General features: G+C 39.0%; 3 protein-coding genes across 3 annotated transcripts; all 3 read right to left on the bottom strand.

Annotated features, from left to right (window-relative positions):
• Nucleotides 1–735: 735 nt before the first annotated feature.
• LOC6646783 (dynein axonemal assembly factor 1 homolog) lies at nt 736–5,848 on the bottom strand. The gene is made up of 5 exons (XM_002069372.3): nt 5,653–5,848; nt 5,116–5,585; nt 4,985–5,049; nt 4,736–4,821; nt 736–4,674 (listed from the first exon to the last, which is right to left on the bottom strand). Exons 1-5 carry the CDS (start codon nt 5,795–5,797, stop codon nt 830–832), a joined length of 4,611 nt encoding a protein of 1,536 aa, XP_002069408.2. The 5' UTR covers nt 5,798–5,848; the 3' UTR covers nt 736–829.
• Nucleotides 5,849–6,246: 398 nt separating this feature from the next.
• On the bottom strand, nt 6,247–12,097 carry LOC6646782 (CD63 antigen). Its single transcript, XM_002069371.4, has 4 exons — nt 11,992–12,097; nt 8,033–8,148; nt 7,380–7,958; nt 6,247–7,323 (listed from the first exon to the last, which is right to left on the bottom strand). Exons 2-4 carry the CDS (start codon nt 8,093–8,095, stop codon nt 7,258–7,260), a joined length of 708 nt encoding a protein of 235 aa, XP_002069407.1. The 5' UTR covers nt 8,096–8,148; nt 11,992–12,097; the 3' UTR covers nt 6,247–7,257.
• A 2,761-nt stretch (nt 12,098–14,858) lies between these two features.
• Nucleotides 14,859–18,414, bottom strand: LOC6646781 (protein dimmed). Its single transcript, XM_002069370.3, has 3 exons — nt 18,385–18,414; nt 16,080–16,282; nt 14,859–16,003 (listed from the first exon to the last, which is right to left on the bottom strand). The coding sequence occupies exons 2-3, from the start codon at nt 16,254–16,256 to the stop codon at nt 14,999–15,001; spliced, it is 1,182 nt and encodes a 393-aa protein (XP_002069406.2). The 5' UTR covers nt 16,257–16,282; nt 18,385–18,414; the 3' UTR covers nt 14,859–14,998.
• Nucleotides 18,415–23,430: the final 5,016 nt, after the last annotated feature.

Genomic DNA, 23,430 nt, shown 5'->3' with positions numbered 1-23,430 from the left:
TTTATCAGAAATTTGTTTATATTTTTGTCACACCTCCCATAAAAGGGTATAACCGCTGCAAACCAGTTTTCAATTTGTCAAGCTCGTCAAGTGTTACCAAAAATTGCCTTATCTCTGTGAGCTTTGTAGTCCCAAAATTCTCCCATAGTTGTTTATTGCAAGAAACACGACTGTGAAGCAAGTGAGAGAGACCCCAGCAAGTACCTGCCCCCAAAAATAAACATCGGACCACTTAATGAGAATCTGAGAATTAGTTGACAAGGTCTATTGGGGGGGTATCGAATGCTACCCAACATGGATTTGGAAACAACAAACATTATATTAATCTCTGAGCACGCATTGGCCAGCTGCTTTGTGGTGAAATTTCATGCATTTCTATTTCATTCCATTTGCCTTGGGGACGACACATTTTATACTTTGAAAAGTCAGACATAATCAGTGATTATCGATAACCTAGGGACCCAATCTATGAGATTGCCCTCTATATATATTGCTCTGGGGAAATAAACAGAACAGAAGTGAAACCGGTTCGCCACGAACTGGAAACCGGTTTCAAGTGGTTCGAGATGTGCCAATTTTGATATAAAGTCCAGTCGGGGGCAAAGAAAAAGTCGAGCTAATCTTTTTTCTAGTTTGCCACTTTTTTTTATTAATTTGTTTATAGCCACTTTCTGTCGGGCGGTTTGAACTGGTTTCAATGCTTTAGAGTGCTTATCAATAATTAGTCGGAAATTGTTGGTTTTTGGAATGTTCTTTAATTTACTCATTGAGATTTACAAATAATATAGAAGTAAACGCAGATTAGAAAAACAAAACATACTTAATAAAATTATTGTAACTCATAGGTGACCTGTGCTTCCACTTCGAGCTCCTGGACCACAATATCTCCATCATCATTTAATATTTCCAAATTGCACTCAATTTGCTCGGTTCTAAGTTGTTTTAGCTCTTTCTCTGGGTCTGGGGCTTCAAAATAGTCAAGCTTAATCAAATTTTTGGATTGCTCGGTGTTTGACGGAACACTTTTCTCAATTCCGTCCCCACTTGCCCCCTCTTCAGTGTGATTTGGCTCTTGTGTTCCCCCAAGAGGATTTAGCTTAACCAACTCCTTAAAAACGTCTTCATCGTTGTCATTGTCCTCATCATTGCTTTCACAGAAATCTTGCTTCTCCAGCCTCTCCATACCCTCAACATCTATAAATTCATGCAATCTCTTAGCTATCTTGGCCCATTTGGCCTTAGCATTTTCCTTAATCTCAGATATGTCATCCCCGGGTAATGGATGTGACTCTGAATCTTCTCTGAAATCATTTGGCCCATTGTCCCCAGTCTTTGAGTCTTTATCTTCTGCACCGACTGGCAAGGCATTTTTTTGATTCTGGTTTTGCTTCGTTTCCTTCTTGGAGTCATCATCCTTCCACGCATTCTTAAGCTGGGAAAGATCGCGTTTCTCCGCCTCTTCTAGTTCCAGCACTTGATGGAAATCTTCACAGTCCGTATAAAAATATCTCTTAAGCACACCATCGGGTAAATTAGGAGGCTCCACAACGGCTATTGGCTCCGGTTCCTCCTCTGACTCACAGTCAGTAGAGCCTTCCGACCTATTGTCATCATCTATGTTTGAGTGAGGGCGAGGCTTGGCTTTGTCACTGGTTTCGGACTTGTTTAAGTCACTCGTTTGATCACCTAACGGAATGGGATCTTGCAATTCCTCCTCCTTATCACTATCCCCGCTGACCACATCTTGCGCTGATAAAGAAATTACATTCGACTCCACGGAGTTTGGGATCGCTTCCGTAACTTTTTCAGTCTGTTCGTTACTTGCAGTGACATTTGCTTGGCTATTCCTCTCGTACAGCTTACACCCGCCCACAGTCAACTGGGCAGAGTTCTCCTCCTTTTCGTCAAGGCTTGCCACTGCTTGCGCTTGTCTTTCTCGCTCTTCTTGCTCCTTCATGCGTTCCATCATTTTTCTGAGCAGATCATTCTCTTCTTCCAATTTAGCTTTGGCTGTTTCCGACATATTCTCATCCTCATTTTCCTTAGGTAGGAATTCTTGAAGCATTTCACGTTCTTCGTTACTTAATTCCAGCTGAGTGGACCCGGACTTCATGCAGGACTTAAGTTCGTTGTAACTACGCATGCATTCGGTAGCTGCTTCTACTTCGTCGAAAACTTTCACCTTCTCCAAATCAAGCTTCTGGAAGAACTCAGAGTCGATGGAACCAAACGTCTCGGTGGGGAAAGAATAGAATTCTTCTGATTCCACATCAAAATCATCGGTTATCTGATTACGGAGATTGCGTTCCATTGCCTCGGCTACCAAATGCTCAGCAGACTTGCGAGGCTTCGGCTCATACGGCTTTGTCCAGATGCCTCTGGATACATGTTTGCCGTCGCCTTCGAAATGTTCCTCACTGGCCGTATCGTAGTCTTCATCGTCATCACTGTCACTTACTAGCGCTGGGGGTGCGGGTAGCTCTTCCAGTTCCCCAGTGTCCTTTTTTACGACCATTAAACGATTATCTACCACATCCAAAGTATCATCATATTTTTCTTTCTGGGCGTAGCAGCGAGCAGCAGATGCGGCCACCCGTTGTTTACGTCGTTCCTCCTCTTTAGCCAATTGCGCATCCAAACTCTCTGGGGTATCCTTGTTAAACTCGTGTAATTGTTGGGACGACAAAAGCCCTTTGGCTGCTCTAATTTTCTCCGCACACGTTGAGTTCTTACGTCCCAACATCGTGGGATTCTTTTGATCTGATACATGTGTTAAAAAATCCCCAAAGGCGTCCAGGCATTCCCTTACAGATTTTCCCTTAGCAGGATCTTCTAGTTCGGGCAATACTGCCCTCTCAACATTTGGGCGGGTCGAGTAACTGAATTCGTCATCTGATTCAATAGGACCGAACTCCAAGCATTTGGGTTCGTTATATTCTATCTCATTGATTACATCGGAAAGAAGAGTTTGACAGATCTTTGCTGCTTCTGAATCTACAACAGTTACGATTTCTATATACTCAACATTCGACTCTATTTTGTACATTGCCTCAGTTTCATTTTCGAGTTCTTGCAAAAGTTTTCTTAGGGACTCCTCCTCCTTAGCCAACTTGCCTTCCATTTGAATACAAATCTTCTCAGCGGCCTCCGCACTACTGTCAGATATTGATGGTCTATAGTTATCATTGCCATTCTGTGATAGACTTAACTGACGCATAGACTCTTCCTGTGGCCATTGATGGCTGGGTATATCGTGACCCGAACCGAAAACCCGCTTTGGTACATCATCTGTCGCGTCGTCTAAAGCTTTTGCAAATGCCAGATCTAGATCTTCGTCATTATTTGTCGTACATTCTTTTGCACCCTCGTCGGCTGCCGATGTGTTGAGCTTATCTTCCTTTTGTTTCTGTGCCTCATGCCTTTCGATAAATTTCTTACGTCTCTCTTCATGCTGCTCATTTAACAGTCGCGACTCCGCCTCGCATTGATCTTCTCCACTCTCATTTGTATCGCTTTCAACTGGATCATCGGGGGACTCCACCGTGCCCCTTACCTGGTCTGTAGCTTCTATTAGCTCTTGGAGATCGTCCCCCAAATAGCTAGCCATTTCTTCCATATCGTGAGCACATTTCTCAGTTGCATCAAGGCAGACTTTATCGAATTCCAATTGGTTAGAGGACTTGGGTAGTAAGCTTAATTCATTGTCAAAATGAGAGACGGTTCTTTGTGGATTGTTATCTTCACAACAGAACCTGTCCTCAAGTTGAAAGTCAGTCGTAAGTTTGTCAAGGGATTCAGAATCTGCAAGAGATTCGGACTCAAACTTTTTGTACATTTCGTCTATGAGCTTAGATTTAATATCCTGTGGAGTGGGGCTTTGTTCGCCAATGCTGTGGTCTTGAGCGATTGCCTTAATAGCCTGGGACGTTCGCTCTAGTTCCGGACCATCATCACCCTCTGAATCGCTGCTCAGTTCAGGAAGTCCCTTTATTTCCGAGGGGGTTTCATTTAATTCTGTAATTTCAGACACGGGTGTTTTACAAGACACATTTGTTTCAATTTTTGAGTTTTCATCGCATACTTCTTTAAGTTCAGCTGGTGTATTATTATCTGTTGCTTCTTTGTTTTCACATTCAACATTTTCTTCTACTTTATATTTTTTTGGTTGTAAATCCATTTCATTTAGTTTTCCCTCCTCGATAAGGATGCGTTTCCTTTTTAGACTTTCCCCGCCAAAAGAATCTTCACTATGATCTTTTTCCGTTATCGTTTCCTTCACAATTTCAACTAGTTCTTTTTTTTCAGCATCCGTATTCTTGACAAGTTTTTCAATGCTTTCCATATCACCTCCTTCAGCTTCATACAAAACCTTTGGACGACCTTCTAAGCGTTGTACACGAGGATTACTTAATTGCTCTGCCATGTGATCGGCGAACGACGAAGCGCTCGCATTTTCTGCACCTGAACTTGAGCTAGTCGAGCCGTGCTCCGATTTCGCTTGTTCTCCTGAAACCTCATCCCATATATCATCGGCAGTGCTATTTTCCAATTCAGCTTTTTTCCGACTATTCTCCGCGCATTTATCTTTTGCCTCTTCGGCTTCCGAATCACTCGACATAAGATATGGGACCTGTTGATCGGGTGGACGATGTGTATTCCCCATACGAATAGTGCCTTAACGAAATATTAAAAACTTAATAATCAAACCACGCATTGGAAAAAAAAAAGTACTCACAGTTGACGCTATCACGCATTTTACGGCGCTCCTGGCGATTCCAACGATTGTTTTCCTTTCGTTCACCCTCGTATCCTTCACGTTTCCTGGAAAGAAAGAAAAGTCGTCTGGTCTAGAGATCCGGCTATGTAGGGTATTAATGATGATTAGAGGTCAAAAACACTCCCTTTTGACTTGTTACGTGTTTCTCAAGGATGTATGGTATCATTTCTATCAATTCTAGAACTATAAGGAATTTTATTTACTTACCAGGCTTCAGCACAAGCACGATCACGCGGAAATACTGGACGACTGTCCAAATAGGTTAGTTCCTTCTGTAAAATCAAAGGAAATAAAATAAAATACGGACCTTTGGCAGCTTCTCATAACCCATTACATACACAAGCCAGAATCAAAGTCTTTCGATATTGGGGAATTCGGGAAACCACAGGGTTTCCCTGCAAAACCAAGACTTTCAAATTCGGCATCTGCTCGAATATTTTCACCACCAAGATGTCGTCTATGCGATTATTAGATAGATCAAGCACAGCCAAGGTTTTACATTCCACTAAACCCGACAAGCTTTCACTATCCTTCAGATAATTTGAAGAAATATTTAAAGTATTTAACACAGGCAGAATCTCACATCCAATATTTTCAATTTTACGAATATGATTCGAACTAAGATTAAGCGTGTCCAGCTCGGGGCAATACTTTAAATTTTCGATCGTAGTAACGAGATTGTTTTGCAGAAAAAGACATTTCAGTTTGCTTTGTTGTTCCAGACCCTGAATCTCCGATATGGCATTGCAGTCCAACCACAGGCACTTTAGCTCTGTGTAGTCCTCCAGACATTCAATGTATTGATACCCTGAAATTGAGTTCAAACATCATTGCATAAGCAACAACTTCCTTCAAGAATTGTTTAAACAATGTACCTTGATAGTGCAGATATAGCACGTCATTCAAACGCGGCGTTTGATACAATTTGTCTCGTTTGCACAATTCCTTCAGGCCTTTGGCGGTTATGCGATTTAAACCGGTCACTTCCTTGCGCGCCATAGTCCCACCACTTTTAGACATATCTTCTAAGTCGATTTCACTGATTTCACCGTGAATTCTAGAATTACTTTTAACGATTCACCATTGACGCAATGGCAGCCGTTTGCTATGTTTTGTTTATTTTTATTATTGAACAAACAATAACGATTTGGTATGCACTTGGTTGGCAGGCAACCGTTTGCCTAACAACGTTTCTAATACAAAAGCGTAACGATGGCCGTATACGGCAATGGTCCACGGCAAGGGATCGCATTTCAGTAGTAAAATGTATACATAAATACATGGTATATAGTCTGATTCCTAAGATCAGCCACTCATAGTTAATCTTCGGTTACATCTTCAATTGCTGGCAATGTTTATAGCCCTTTAGTATTTATACAGATATAACAAGACGGATTGAAATGAATATTAATGATAACTATCTATATGCCATGTGGCATGTGTCTAAGAACTCATTCATGGTCACATCATCTGATTTAAAATTGTTTATTTAATACAAAAAATGCACAAATGTTTATATAATTACTTGCTTAATTTGTTACGACAATTTTGGATTTACTTTATGCTTGTTGTGTAACACATTGATTAATTGTTAATTTATATTTGTGATCGTCCATAAAATCGCATTAGTTAAAGCCTCAAGATACATACAATACGATATCTATAATATTTGTAAATTGTTCGATTCAAAATTGTAAATTCGACTTTGAAACAGTTTTTGGATTCGGTTCCAAGTATTCATTTGCCTCTTTGCAGTGTATTGCTTGTGAAAACAACTGGTAATATCAATCTTCAATGGTTTTTAAATTGTGTACAGATTGCTTGTGTGGCGATAACAAATATTTTTGGGTTTACATGATATACAATATAAAAGGATAATAATATAGCTTCTTTAAAAACGAATATATAATGGTGGGATATGTTTTGGTTTTTGGTTCAGCTAGGGTTACACATACTACAAGTTAATGTATACATTCATGTATAAATTCTAAATGCTTATAAAAGTTGTTACAAGGACACTTGCACGCTTTTGTGGAATTTATGAAATCTGGATGAGGTTGATAACCTGTTTGGTTTTACGTACGTATATGAGGGTGAGTATGAGAGCTACTATTGGCAAGTGGGCGTGACGAGAACATCAACAAAAAAAGACAAATTGATGGCATGTTCATGAATATGTATCGTACATGTACGATTTGGGGAATGTGCCTAGGGAATGTTGTAAAACTAAATACAATTTATAATAATATTGGGAACGATAGTGGTAAATGAGCTATGTTAAATGTTTGAGATGTTGATCCTCAGTTCACTTTGCTAGGGATATCAATGTTGAGTTTATAAGTTATTCGTTATAAGTGTGTAATAATGTGTACATGGTTTGTTCTTTTACTTAGACGACAACGATATTTCGTATGCATACGACAAATCTACAAACTACAAAAATTCATTAAAGTCGACACACGGGATCATCGCTTCGAGTCCTAAACGTGATCGTAGCTTCGGCGAAACGACCGATACAAGCAACAGGCGAAGAGTATGGTAAGCAGCTGTGAACGAAGGAAACCATTAAAGAATGCCCAAAAAAATTTCGAGTGAAGTATACCTGAATACCCGCTACTGCCAAGACTACTCCAGCCAATATTAAGGTCTTCGAATCCAAAATACTCAACAGCCTCTTCAGACAGCCCTCTTGAGCGGCATGGACCACGGTGCACTCCTTGGCCTCGTTCAAGTTAATGATGGTGCAGCAAGCGGCTGGCAAAGTCTTGTTCGGAAAGATGGTCTCCCAATCGTTGGGACCGTAGGTGCCACAGCAATCCAACTCTGTTTGCAGCAAGGTCCAGGCATCACGATAATCTTCTCGTTCTTTATAATGCTTCATTGTCATGTTGTATTGGGTTTCCATCAGGTGGGGCAGATCCGAATGCTTGATGTAGCCGGCAATGCTGAGGCCAATTTCGAAAAGGAAGATCACCACGGCCAGAATGGCAAAGCTAAGAATCATGCAACTGCTCTCTTTCAGTGCTCCACAGCAGCCGAGGAAACATATGATGGCCACAGCGGCGCCGACAATCATCAGTATGATTGGCGCAGTCCAAATGTGATCGCTTACAAAGTTCGAATAATGAGCATAGTTCAACTGGACCATGCCACCGACTAGGAAGATGAGCAATCCAGTCAGCTGAAGCAACAAGATAACAAATAAGAACGTGTAAGTACAGTTGAAGCGTTTATGTTTTGTCGGGCTGTACTCACGGCAAACAAAAGGTTGCAAAAGAATGTTATGTACTTGACACATGTCAGACCTCCGGATGCCATTTTGAGCCAAAACTTTTTCAGAACTTCGTGTCGCTAGGCCTTGTGCTTTGATTCTGCAAAAACAAATGGGTAAAAAAGGGTAAAAATGAAATATGAATCAATTGACCAGCGACCACACATCAATCAATAAAATGGTCAACAACAAACACTCACACAACCACATGTCCACACACATGAAAGCACAAAAGATATACAAGTGTTCCCAAGCCAACCCCCAAAATCATAACACGCAAGTTTGTCTCCATTGCTGCCATTCCCCATCATGTCTGGCCAGGGATTAGCCCTACGATTTCTCCCTCGCTCTCTTGGAGCACCATGTCGAACGAAAGGCGGCAACCTGTGAATGCATTCTGTCCACTTTTCCTTTCTCAGCGTGGCCTAGTTTTAGGCGCATTATTAGTTGTTATTACATTTTATTGCTGAACAAGGGGCGCGAGGGCATATTTTTAGTTACAAGGACGACCAGCCTTTGGTGTGTGATTTAACGAATGCTCTCTTTAAATCGATAAGACCTGATGAAACCCAAGAGGTGCAGTTGAACGAAACTGCTGTGGACATGCTTTTACATTTTTAATAAACTTTGCAAAAAGTAGTCCACAGTTGCAATTATACTAATAAATGATAATGTGACTATTTGTCCTAGGTCATTAAATCGGTTAACATTCAGACGTTGCGAATATTCCAGCATAAAATTCACATTTATAATGTAAACAATACTCTTCAGCATTTAATATTCTATCGAGAATATTCGCATGCATTCGATGATCGCATCGATCATAGCCAATTACAATAACTCATAAGACTTGGAAACAAGTTGATCAAAGTTGATCCCTTAATTTAATGGGACCATTATGAATGGATCAGGCCAATTTAAAAGGTTGTCAGCTATGACCCATTTAGAATCATTTTGTAAACATAAGGTTAAAAAAAAAAGGAAAGGAACTCTGTTGAAATTTTTATTGAAACGTTTTTTATTTAATTGCATGAAGTGATTCATTTTAAAATTTTACATGTTTGATTCAAAATCTTTTTGTATTCATCCAGTCACAGTGACGAATTTGGTTAGCATTTTGCTAGATTAGATTTTGTTCGGTACGATCAGACTGAATCCAGATTAGGCTATGGGCCAGGATTACAAACAACCAATGGCAAGTTTTGCTACCGCCCTCATAGTTTGAATTGTGGAAAATATTCATACGCATGTTTATGAACTATTTTCAGTCCGAATTAAAATAGATATTATTACAGGTATTGCTAAACTTTAATTAAAATGGTGGTTAAAAATTTTAATTAACTTGTTCTACGGGTTGGGTCGCATTGAGTGAACACTCACTCAGTGAGTCAACTGAAGAAATGAACTGAGTATACTGAACAAGTGATTCGGTGAGCAACTGAGTGACTGAGGAAAGGAACATGTCATCCCAAAAATAGGGACATTAAGTGGATTGCCAGCATTATTCCAAATGTGGTTAAGGTTGGGAAATGTGGTCCCTTTTATTGGGAAGATTCACCGTTATCTGAAATTGGACATAGGTTGTATCGCTAATATGTCTATCCCACTGGCTTACACATCCAGTGTCAGTCAAGACGTTCATGCATTTTGAACATGCATTCGTAATTACGGCCAATTCGATATAAGTAAACTTCTTTTTAACAGTAAAGAAGTTCTTCAGTTCATCCTTTTCTTCTTGCAGATTTTTGAAAGTGTTTAACCCTGACTACATTATAATAATACCCCTGCAAAAACGGTACATTAATTTTGATAGCCATTTCCGTTTGTCTGGACAACGCAAACTCCTCCTAGACCGTCTGATATATCGGATTCAGCCGGATCCGACCACTATATCAAATACATAGCTTCCAGAGAACGTTAGAAATGAAGTAAGTATAAATGTTCATATATGAAGTTGGTATACCATTCACCAGTTAACGAAATATATTTCAAATTTATAAAAACAAATGCATTTATGTATCTATAAAAAATTCTGTTTAGATGCTTTTTACAAGCACATCTCAGTATAAAAACTTTTTCTTTTGAGTTTGCTAACCTTAAGCTAATAATCTTCCTATGAGATCCAGATATCTAGAGCCTTTGTTATGAAACTAATTGAAATGTATCTACATACATATGTATATTTACAAGTCTCAAGTATCCAACTAGTAATATAATTAGACCATAACATAATTTAAATTCAGATTTAAATTGAATTGTTCCTTTTTTACTTGAATACATAATATTTTTTACTATTATTTTCAAGTACAGGAAACTCTGTAATGAAAACAAAACTATTCTCTTTGGAGAATTACAATCTAAAATTCGAGTCGCTCATATATGTATTGTAAGTTATGAATAACAGTTGCACTGACCTCTGCCTTACCACAACTATACAGTTATTCTTGATTTCTAACAAATTATGATAACGATCACATGAACTCTCCAATTAGGAAAGGTCGCTGTACCAATTAGCTGGACAAGAAGAGTGTCTTATGTGGCAAAAGCTAGCAACAAAATCGATTGATTTGAAATTGTGTCAATACAAGTTGTTAACGACTCTCGTATCGGGCTATTGGGACACTTTGATTAAATGAAGGAAAAACAGGGCGAGTGAAAAGTTTCACCTGTTCGCGTGGCTTAAAAGGGACGGAATATGCAGGACATCCACTCACGCGTAAACGAACGATAACAACGCCTTGGATTTATATATATACATATATACATATGTACATATGTAGGTATCGGTACGTCAATACATTCATTCATACAAATGTGTATGTACATGTGTGGGCACAGTGGTGCGTAACCAGCTAAAAACATCGAATGTTTTTGCCCATTTGCCTTCGCAAATTCGAGCAGGATCGAATAGGTATATAAATTGAGTTACCAGCTTTGGAATGTAGACTCTTCAACTGATTTTTACATTTTACATTACAACTGAAAATCTATGATTAATGCATAGGAGGAGTATGTCAGTGCACGTATCCATACGTAACTGTATTTTTGCATTTTCGCAAGCTTTTGTACCACTTTGAATGCCTATATGCCTTGCATTTGTTGTCTTCTTATTCCCCATTCCCACCATACATGCCACTGTTCAAGAGTTGGGGCCACGAACAAAATTGGAGTGGTATGATGATGGTTAGTAGAACTGGACGACGTCAATAAGCCAAGTGGGGCCAAATATGCACGTGTGTGTGTGTGTGTTTGTGTGCATAATGATACGCTTACATTGCGTGCCATCAACTAATTCCGGAAATCTATCCGTGGGCATGGCTAACGGGAATAAGCTAGGAATACTCTCCCTCTCTCTTATTATACTGACCATTGTGCTATTTTTATACATCGCTGGGGAAAAGGGGCAATTGGAGTTGAAATTAAAACGCAAAAGACGAAAGTGTCAAAATACACAATAAATTCGGAAGTCCAAACAAAGCAGCAGCCACAGCAGCATCAAAGGGTTAATAAACTGAAGAGAACTCAAGCGGCAAGACAAGGCGACTAGGCACACAAACACAAACACGACTTTCTTATAAATTTATGTATGCAACAACTTTTCGTTTGTTTATTATTTTCTAAATATTCAGAAGTTGAAGAAGGAATTTCTAGTTCAGTTGTGGAATCATACATATGTATGTATGTATGTACATACATTCAACTAGTTTTCCCCACAAAAATAAAAAAAATCACAGGTAGAAAAGCAAGACAAAAGGCCACAGCAAAGTGGAACGGAAGCAGGGGGTGAACCAGAAAGACAGTGAAATAACTGCACACACCTTTCCCTTTCGCACACACGTATACCTTGTTATCTGTGGCGAAATGGGGTTGTTAACAACCAGCGTCTTCACCTTTATTCAACTTTTTTAATATTAATGCACACAAAATCAAAATAATTACGAACCAATTCAATTCCAGTACAGCGTTCAATTCAACTTTAGCCGTTACTTGTTAAAACAGACTTGTGCCACCGACAGACAAACGTTGTGTTGTTTTTTGAATTCTAATCAGAATCCCAATTCGCCCGAGCTGTAAAAAAGGGAATATTCGCCTTAGAATTTTGGATATTCGCCTTAAAAAAGTGAATATTTGCCCCAAAAATAAAAGAGAATATTCGCCTTTTAAAAGTGAATATTTGCCTTAAAAATTGAATATTCGCTGTAAAAAAGTGAATATTCGTCTTAAAAAGTAAGTATTTGCCTTAAAAAAAATATAATATTCGCGAACCACCAGTGATGTGGAATCAGCTATTTTGTAGCTAAATCTGGTATTTTAAAAGCTATTTTTGCTGTAACAGTTTTGGTAGCACTGCCAAAATAGCGTTGCCAGATGCTTCGTTTTTATAAGCAACTAGGCGCCATATTCAAAATACTATTGCTAAAAGAAAGATGGGTGGATTTAATATCAGTACAATATATAGCCAAGAAATGAAGCAAATATATCCATTAAAATCTTCATTAAATGCTTCATTACGTCATTAATTGATTAAATTAGTATTAAAGATAGATTCATCTCTAACTGCTATTTATATGAAGGGGTAAATGTAAATTAATTAAAATCGACAAATTTTAAATCATTTTACGATATTTTTGAAGGCATAAACACTTTAGTGCCGTGACTAATTTTCTATCGGCCAATGAATTTAAAATTAATAATTCAGATTGTTTATATACACTTTTATATATTAATTTATATTAAAGAAGCTTATCCTCCGACCCCATAAGTTGATCAATTTTTTTCTTTGAACACCTAGATCTCGAAGACTATTAACTCTATAGCTACCAAATTCGCAATATAGTCCCGTCCAACCTGCAAGCAGATCAAGATATTGCCACGCCCCCTTCCGCCCACGATATTTGTATAAACCTAGTTTTCTCGAAAGCTATGAAAGTTGTAATTAGAATTTAATACCCTCGGAAAAAGTATTATAAAATTGGTCAGACGTTTGTAACGCTCAAAAGGAAACGTTTTTGACCCCATTAATTATATTTATGATTTTGATCAGCATGAGAGCAGAGTCGATATAGCCCTGTCCGTCTGTGCATCGGTGCGTATGCGTTTTACTTAGCCATCTTAAAAGCTATAGGGATGAAATTTTTTGTGCTTTTTATTACCTGCGTCGACCAAATAGTGACATACGAAAAATAGGTGAAGGCGTTCGAGTATCCCTATGAAATTGTAATAGGTTTTTAGTTTTAGTTTTAGCTTTTTTGATTTGTTTTTAATAAATCGTGGTAATCGATCCTATAAGGGAAGATTCTAAGAATGAATGGACCTCTTACAGTTCCATTAAGTAGACATGTTTTTGGTCAGCATCATCAGCAGAATCAATCTAGCCAAGTACATCTGTCCATAAGGTCATCAACTCATCCACAACAAAATGCATCCGTATCCGTATCCGGCATAAAACAACATTTAAGTATTTATAAGTTTTGTTTTATTTATTTAATCGTTTTGTCATGCATCTTTTTACAAAGATAGAGTAAACGTATTCACGAATTGATCAACGTATGTACATATGCTCATATAGGGATCTTCGTCAAATTGTTGTACACACCAAATGCTCATTAATAAGTTAAGATCAGGATTAACTTTATTTACAATACGAGTAAGACGATTTCAATTTATTTTAGTATTTTGTCATATAAATGTATTAAGTATAATATATAATAGACTTGATTTTTTGTTTTGGTTTGGGGAACATTTACAAATACATACTAAACATCTATATTGCAATCGATTTTCGAAATTTTTTATTCATTACGTTCCCTTTTCTTTGCTCAACAGAACAGAATTTGACTAGATTGACTCGCTACCATTTTGTTTCTTGTATTGCTCCGTCCGGCTGGGCCCTGCAAAATGGAATTGAAACATTCGCCCAGCCGGCCACACCGACTAACCCAGAATACCAAATCTCAACTAATCAAACATAATCAACAAGCTTAAGAGGTGACATCCACCCTAACTACTATTTTTCACTTAATTATTGTTAAGACCCAAGCATCTACACATACACGTATGTATGTATTTATGCGTGTGTGTGTCTGCATGCGTCTACCCACTGGGTGCTGTTATTTTTATTACTGTTTACCGTTAGAACGTCACTGCGCCCCATTGTTGTATCTTTCTCTCGTTGTTGTCGACCGCTCAGCCAAATACAGTGGGCCACTCTCCCCACAACGGAAGTGTGCCAATTTCAATGCGTTGTGTGTTAATTGTTTTGCTGCCCTCTCTTCGCTTTCGTCGTCGTCTCTCCGACTCTCTCTCCCTCTCGCTCTGTGCTTTTCGTCCTTGCCTTCGCCATTGGCAGCAGCATTACGTCTATAGTAAATTTCGAGTGCATTAAAAAGATCATGGGTGGTAAATTAACTTAGTGTCGCCAGGGTTGCCATTTAACGTTAATTGATGCCTTCGGTTTTTGTTGCTATTGCTGCCAATTATGTATGTATGTATTACATACATACATATATCCACTCGCAGAGGTTTGGGTCGAGTTTCAGTTACTAGCATTAATTACACTTTTTTACGTTTGGTGTTTCATTCGTCCGTTTCTCGACTCTTAGATTATTATTAGCTTTATATAACAACATGGATAATTGCAGTATGTGTATTTTGATGGTACGACTTAAACCTAAGACTCAACTTTTTGCTAAACTCGTATTAATAATCCTATGAATTAATATTATAATTTGCTGATATACTTGTTATGGTGAGTTCTATGCCGGTAAAGTTATTGTATATATTATATATAAATATATAGGTATATGTATATATAGAGCTGGAACTAAGTTACACAATTAAGTCTTACTGTATGCCATTCCACTCCCAAAGGTTCTTAAATATTATGTGTTTTTGTTTTTTAAATTCTATCCATTTACCACAGACCAAAATGCAAGCCTTCTTCGCTGTTCTTATAGAAATTCTCGAAATGGTTCATCGAAATTATCATTGACATCTACAAAAGGTCCTGCTGAGCCATTAGCCACTCCTCCAACTGTAGGTGAGCCATTGAGTAAGAGCGTGGGCTGCTGCTGCTGCTGAGAATTCTGCTGGGGAAGCATTAGGTTGGGTGAGGTCGTAGGTCCCATTAGGGAATGACTATGCATAGTTTGCTGCGGTTGTTGTTGTTGCTGCTGATGATGATGATGTGCTGAGTGATGGGATGTTTGTTGCTGATCTAGTGGCGTTTGCATATTGCATATTGGTTGCGGCGTCTGAAGACTCTGCATCAGTAGGCTCCCATCTGTGGCAGCCAAAATCGCACAATCATACGCACCGGCCACAGGACCACCTCCACCATTGGCCAACGCGTCATCAAAGCATATCGAGGAAGCGGCGTTGGTGGGATTGCCAGTGCTGTTCGTTCCTCCGTTGGCCTCGGCGGTTAAACTGGAGAGCAGGACTCCACCCACTGCTCCGCCATTGAGTTCCATGGCAGCTGCTTCTTCATTCCGCTTGGACAGTATGATGTGCGTCAAATTGATTATGTAATTCTTGGCCAAAGTTAGTGTCTCGATCTTTGATAAACGCCGCTCCATTTCCACATGGGGTATCACCTCTCGCAGGGACTGAAATGCATCATTGAGACTGTGCATTCTCATGCGCTCCCTTTCGTTCGATTCCAAACGACGCAAATTCCTCTCCTTGGCATTTAAAGCTCCTTTCCGGCGCCGATTCGAATTGGAATTTGAGTTTCCGTTGCAGTTGGAAGAGTTTGCACTGTTCGGTAAAAGGCTAGACTGTTGGCGGGTCCGGCTCGAGGGTCTTGCATTGCTCTGGGAATTACCTTGTAGGTTGGCATTATTGTTATTGTTGGTACTACTCCCACCCCCATTGCTGCTGCCACCTCCGCCGCTTGTGTCGTCGCTTTGTGAACTCGAATCGGTCATCTCCAGATCGTAAGTATTATTGCTTAACTGCGAACGAAGGAGAGAGAGAGGGAGAGAGAGAGATTGAAGAGATCTAGTACAGCAAAGGATTCGATTCTCTCACCTGTGAAGTTCTTCGTGTTGCTCGACGGACGGGTCTCGAACTTCGTTCCGCCGATTCCGGCGATAGCCCATTATGTCCATCTGTATTATAGTTGTTGTTATTGTGATGAAGTTGTTGCTGAAGCTGCATGAAGTCATGACTACCAATTAGCTCTGTTAACTGCGTTGCATCCATCATTGTACGTGTATCCAGGCTAGACGCGACTGTACGAGAAGTCACAAAATTCAATTTAAATGACAAATTCTAATCACAATAAATCATAATAGATACTAAACGATGACTAGCTGAACTCAAGGATATTAACTTATTTTGCTATTAGCTACTAAGAAATAAAATAGAAATAGACACCTCTATTTCTATATCGAACAATCTATTGTTAGACCAGGTAGAAGCTTAGGTAGAAAATCAAAGTCAGTGAAAGAATATTAAAGTTATTATCACATGTAATTTCTTTGCATTAATTTTGTTCGAATCTAATATTTTATCATTCTAAAAGTATCCTGTCAAAAATCAGTTCGATTGTCAAGCTGTCTTCATAATATATAACTTCAATTAATTACAATGGTTTCTGTCAGCTCATTTTGTCGCCTTTAACAGCTGTGCTTTTGTTCAATATTATTCATTGAGTTGATCCATTTGTGTGTGTCAGTTTCGATATTGGTTATCTCCAATCAATATGGGCTATCTGTCCCGATATCACTATCTATGCACACACGTGACTGCTCTGGCATGTAAATTAGTTTGGCGCACAAAATTCCACGTATGTACCTCGTCAGTATTTGTAAAGATAGTATTATGGGATTAATGCCAACGTCAATTAAAAGTAATTGATGTGCTAACGGTATTGTGATGTCGCCGCTAAGAACTCTCGATGACTCTTAACTCTTGCTCTTAACGGAACGATTCCTTAACATTTCATTTTGATTCACTATGGTAAATTCTGATTGCCTGTTGCTCTGTTCCGGCACCAGGGGTCAAGGGGCATTGTGAACGGATTGCTCTTTTTGCTGCTATTTTCTATACTTTGAATTCTAAATCACAATTGTTGCTTCGTCCTTGCCTCCCTAAAACATCGCTTTGGTGGCGTTGTTATGGTTATGCCTCAGGCGTTTGACCGGAAAAGAACAGCGTGCAGCATTTAAAGCACTGACTTGTGGACACGGACATGGTTGTAAGCTGTAATAGAAAACGCGCACTTTGCGGCCACCATCTCTGTTGTGGCCGTTGAGTGAAACAAAAGTGTCGCTATTATTTAACGACGAAAAGCTCCTTGGGCTCCACTCTGCACTCTCTATGACTCTTCGTCTTTAAATGAAATGTTGAACAGAAATTACTAAGAGTACAAGCAACACAACACAAAACACAAGCGGCTAAAGGGCACAGCGGCATTTCCGAGCAGAGATGCAAACGTGACTCGTGATCAATGAGGAATGGCAAAGGATAGATGGCACCGTCCCGACTAAAAGCCATTTCCTGATTGCTTGAGACGATTCTATGTCTGCAATTGCACTACTCATTGATCGTGTCACGTGCTTTCCTCTATTGCGCCCACTTCCGCAATCTTTGAAATGGGTGTGAGGAAAATAAGGTTATTGTGTTACACTGACACCGTTGCCTTCGGTACATGTTATGTAATGGAGCAGTTTGTTGTAGCCAGCAGAATGTTCTCTCTTAACAACCGACAATGAGTCGCCGATTTGTCACCATCGAATGGACCTTAATGGAGATCTCTGCAAAATATGGCATCTTCTATTTGTATTTCAGGCTTCACCTGCAGCTGACACTGAAAATGCAGCTTCTGTTGTCTGGCGGGGCAGTGCGCCTTGGGAGGAGAATCCAACATGGCCAGCATGCCTTAACACAGAGCACTACCACAAGCACCTGGTCTTGTATAATATTTATTATGCTTTCTAGTAAATAAAATAAAACGAAGCATACATTTCAGCGCCTTTGTTTGAGTGCTTAAGTATACGAGTAAAGCAATGCCTGAGGTAACAAGTGGAACAAAAAACAACACCAACAACAACAGTAGTATATTGAACTAGTTTTCGTCATCATTCATATATTTTATTAGTGGTAGTAGAAATGGCATTTGTATTAGTATAGATTGAAGTGCGTATATGTGGACTGATTCCTTGGGGGATAGACAAAAGATTAAGAATAAGAACTTTGACTCATCAAAATGGGTAAGTATTACATTGGATGGGCAAACAGCTCTCACCAAAGTTGTCGATTTATTTTGAGTTCACCAAACAAAAACAATTTATTTAAAGCTAATGTAATTCCAACTTTTAAAAGAACTTACATTTAATCAAAATTCCAAATATAATACAATTTAAATAATTGCGTGATTGTTCACTTTTCACAATATTTCAAAATAGATCTTTCACAGTTATTTTCACATTAAATTTTGACATTTTTGGTAAATATTTTATGCACTTGTCGAACTTGTAATATATTTATCATATTTCTATTTGTATATATTATTTAGAATCTTAAAGTATAACACTTTCTTAAAAACGTAGAGACGACCAAAATGCGCTGGGATAAGTTACCAAACTGACTTGACACGTCGAGCACCGGAAACGCGGAAGCGATGACGATGACGGCCACTTGTGGAATGGACTGCATCATCGCGACTCGTCGACGACTCGCCGTCGTTCCCAGACCCAAAAGCGAATCACAAGCCTCGCCGACGTGCCGAGCAGGCCGAGCAACAAGTCAAACCAAGGATGGTCTGAGTTTGGGGTGGTACACCCACACGAATGCCCCGATGGCGACTGACGAATGAACAACTGCTCTCAGGGCTCAAATTGTGAGTGAAAATTCGAGTGAGTGAGCGACTTTTTCCCTTGTTCGATAAGCTGCCTAGAAAGCTAGAATCATAGCATTCAAAGAGCCTCATCATCGACTTTTGAGTTCTCATTAATAATCATACATAGAATTCGAGCCTTCAATTTACAAACTTATTAATCTTTGGTTGGGCTACAGAGATGTTTAGAAACCTGAAAAGAAATCTGAAATTTCGGAATACAATTTCAAAGCGCTAACCAAGTAGCACATCTGTTCCTTTAGTGGGTATCAAAAACTCCGGTCTTATCACATTGCAGCCACACATCATATTCCATTTCTGTTCGTACCGCAGTCACCCACCACGGGGTGGCTCGTGTTTTGGAGTTCCTCGACATGTACACCACGTGCTGAGGCACAACTTCGTATCAGAGGGGGGTAATACAGATGTAAGGGCACCAACGGGAAGAGATCGCCCGTTACTTAGGGTTGCGCCCCCATTTGGCTGATTAGCCTGCATTCGACTTTGACTGACTTATGTCCCTGCCCCAGTCCCAAATCTAGTCCCTTTCTCTATGTGTCTAACTGCCACTCCGTCCCATTTTTTTTTCCTTTTTTGTGTTACTAACTCCGAATCGACTGACTGTGTTGTATACTATTATTATTATTATCGTCTGTTTGTCCACACTCTTGTTATCACTCTGGGCTCATATCCTTATCGGCTGCGGCTTGGTTTATCTGATGATAAACTTATTGTCTGTCAGATAATAAAATGTTGCCTAGCAAAGTTCGTTTTTGCTTTTTCTTTATTATTATTTTTTAAAGTTGCATGTGGTATGTTTTATATTTTTCTCCCCTTTGTTTACACACAGGAGAAATTGTTTCGTTGCAGTTGTTTGATGTGGCTTAAAGGATTTTTCATGATTTTCTCTGAAACTGTGAAATGTGTACTCTTTTCTCAGTTAATATGGCAAACTTTTACACATAGTTCGAAATTGCTTTTCTAGGATTGACAAATTTAAATTTATCAATTGCCATGTTTTGGTTTAAGACCCCAAAGAATTGGTAAAATGTTTACTCAGAGTCAATTTATTGAGAAGTCTCTCCACATAGTCAACGGGATAAAAATAAGTCAACTTCGCCATCAAGTGCAAAGCTCTTGCCTCTCTGGCAGTCCGCACACCCTGTAATGCCTCCGCAAATGCCTCTTCAGTCAAGTGTTGCCAAATACAAATTGACAGTTAATATTTTTAAACTAGCAAGTGGTGAGTGGTGGTGGTGCTGGTGGAGGTGGTGGGGGACGCGCCTTGTCGACAAGGACATTATGTAAATCACACGATAGCAAGAGATGGGTTGCTCGCCTTCGCTCTTCTTCAATGGCTCCAATTGCTTCCTTCAATGTGGAAATAGTAAACAGGAAAAAAGGCATAGAGCAAACGAAGGCCAAAGCCCGACCATAGCATCTAGCAATTGCGTAGGCAACTCTCTGCTGAAGGAGCCTTTTGATTATGCCCCAGTAGTTAATTCTGTGGCAGGGTGTTGGCTTTTGGTCTACAACTAGTGGGACTACACCCTTAACATATTAAACCGATCATTGTTCTCGACAAGCATCGCTCACACAAAAGTAAAACCAGAGAAACAAATATATGCTACACAGACTTGGTGTGTTTTGTTGTGGTTACGCACAAAAAAGACCAACAAAGGACGAAAGGACGATTGAGAAAAAGCTATCGTAAGTTTTTTTTTTTGGTAAGGGAAAGTCATTTCTAAAAATGTCGCTAGCTCCCTTTTTAAATTCGTAGGCACACAAAAACTAATCTAACTTTTTATAAACAATCGTCCTAAGATTAAGTCAAGTAATAGCAAGTTATCATATGGTCCAAATAAGATAACCGTAGAAAAACGATTGAAGAGCATTTAAGCTATCATCATAAACAAATTCTGGAGTAACAGGGTAAGCCATGTGCCATATAACAAAGGTTCACGTTCACTCATCAATTATAGTTCCAATTGAATTTATAATTCTCATTTCATTTAATCGATTCATAATATAGAAGAAGACGTTTCCGACCTGATGAACTATATATGTACATATTCCTGATCGGACGCGTTGTCTTTCTGTGTTCACTCACCCTCGATTTGAATTGATAATTAAGTAGAATATTGGCCATTGGCCAGATTCGATCTTAATAACAAATATCTGCCATAAAAACCATCCATCGAAGAGCCTACTTTACTAAGAAACATCGCATAATGTAGAAAAATCCTTTAAGATACAAGTATTTGAGCTAATAAATACAAATTTATTGAAGGAATTAAAGACTTTAAAAAGGCTTGTTAGATACTAAACCGTTTTTGTTAACGAGTTAACAAGTAGTTAGCTATAAACTCTATCTGAAATTCATAAAAAATTGGATGTCAAATACTGTTTACCCTTAATATAAAGGATTTTAGTCTTTGTCCCTCCTGATCTCAGCCTCCGAGATATATGTACGTATGTATATGCATAAACTTTTTTTCAATTATGTAATGACGAACTATAAATTTAGTATCCCAGTTTAAAGGAGCTGAGGGAAAGGCCCCCTGTACGGAGTAATCAAGAAAGGCATATATTATAAATTAGACTCATATTCTGTAGTTTTAACTTGCATACCTTTTCGGTTATTATTTGCCTATACATTGTGGTCTGCACAACGAACGTTTTACTTATATTATCGTTTTAAAAAAACATTTTATTTAATAATAGCTTCCACTTTACGCAATCTCTTTCCTTACGGTTCCATCAATCCCTGGCAACCGCAATCTCTAGTCAAATTCAGGCAACGTCTATAATGCAATCAAAAGAAGGTTCTGTCCCACATTAATATGTATACACGACGAGCATATTTAAGCAGAAGCTGCAGGGAGGACTTTAACACGTTTAAGACACAAATTTAATCACACGACACAAGGCCCTCAGCATAATCCCCCGTCCACCCCGTTGCTTAGCTTTGGTCGAAATCACACCCGCGGTTATTTCAGAAAGAATGCTAAAACTGAAAGAGAAATATTGTAAAGTACAAAAATAAAAAGTGAAGAGAAGGCAGTTAAACAGCTGCCCTCAAACCCCTCTCCACCCCGTCCATGCCCCAGGGGCTGCAAGACCCACGCGGCCTGTCAAATGTCAATAGCAAAATGTCCTCGTCGTCATCGCCTGTCCCTTTCCGGTGGCCGACAGCAACATACTTCAGCTGCTTCACCATCGTTGATCACCGCAACAAGCAATCCTCTTTTTCGCATCTCCTTTCCACGCATCTCCTGCAACCGCCCACATGAGGTTGGGGGTCAGGTCAGTTAGTTGGCATATTTACATTTATTATGCGAGCCCAGAACCAACTACTGACGTACTTTTTGCCCACATAATCGCTCCTTGTTATATTTGCCTACGAGCGAGACGATGCCTGGAATGGTGTTATCAAATCTGAAAGAAAGTAAAGGCCTCATATTTCTATTTATAAACTATTAACAATTAGTTTTCGTTCAGATTACAGAATTTTCTAACTAAATTAACTACTCCAATTATACTGAACTCTGCGGTTAACCATTCAAACATATTAAAATTTAAAAAATTAATCAATAAGCTGAACATGAAGGAATGAAAAGTAACCTATAGCCTGAATGCCTTATCATTCTGGATTTACTACATAATGTAATTAGAATTAATTCTCTTAACAATTAAATAAATAAATAAACAAACCCAGCTTGTCTTAGGATGCATCTGTGATCGGCATTAACTCCTAATACAATACACATTTGACTTTTGCATTACATTCTACTTTACTGGTTAAAAACTATTGTCATGGTTTTTATATTCTTTAATCCCATGGACATTCGAATACATTCTCAAGGCGTTCGAAATCTGACAACTTGCGCTTACTTAAAGTTCGACTTTAACGTGTGTCCTGCCACTTGATAACCGCACAGAGGTTGTTTAAAATCTTCCTCATAATTCTACGTCAATTGAAAACAGAAATAATTATTATTTACTCAATGCGGCAAACGCGTAACAAACGAGAGCAAGACCCAACGAGAGGAGTTTATAGCCCACATTTTTGAATTAACGAGCCAGAAGCAGGGAGGCATCTGTATGTGAAAGGATATGCGGCTGGATGTGTGGCTTATGTGTGCACCACTGCCTCGAGAGCTGTGCTAATTGGTGTCATTAAAAAGTTTTTCTTGCAATAAAGTCTTCAGCAGCAAAGGCGAATAAACGGGTGGAGGGAAGAGCGGATGCATTTAAGCATAACACGTCCAAAAAAAAAATAACCGAGTATTGGAGTCGGGCGTGCATACGTCACAACTGGCATCTGCTTTACAATGTTAATGTAATCAAAAGTTTACGTCTTTCCGCCTGATTCGTGATTATGAAAATTCGTAACAGAAAACTTCAGGTTACTTTTCTTTTTTAAAATAAACAAATTAGCATTTAAATTACGAGCGAGCCAGAAACAGAGTGCGATAATGCGTGCGTGGCGAAAAAAGTCAATGAAGCGGGATTAATTGGAATGTCCTGACTTTGATG

The sequence above is a fragment of the Drosophila willistoni genome (assembly GCF_018902025.1).
Source record: "Drosophila willistoni isolate 14030-0811.24 chromosome 2R unlocalized genomic scaffold, UCI_dwil_1.1 Seg167, whole genome shotgun sequence".
Classification (NCBI taxonomy): domain Eukaryota; kingdom Metazoa; phylum Arthropoda; class Insecta; order Diptera; family Drosophilidae; genus Drosophila; species Drosophila willistoni.
This window is presented reverse-complemented; position numbering and strand designations above follow the sequence as displayed.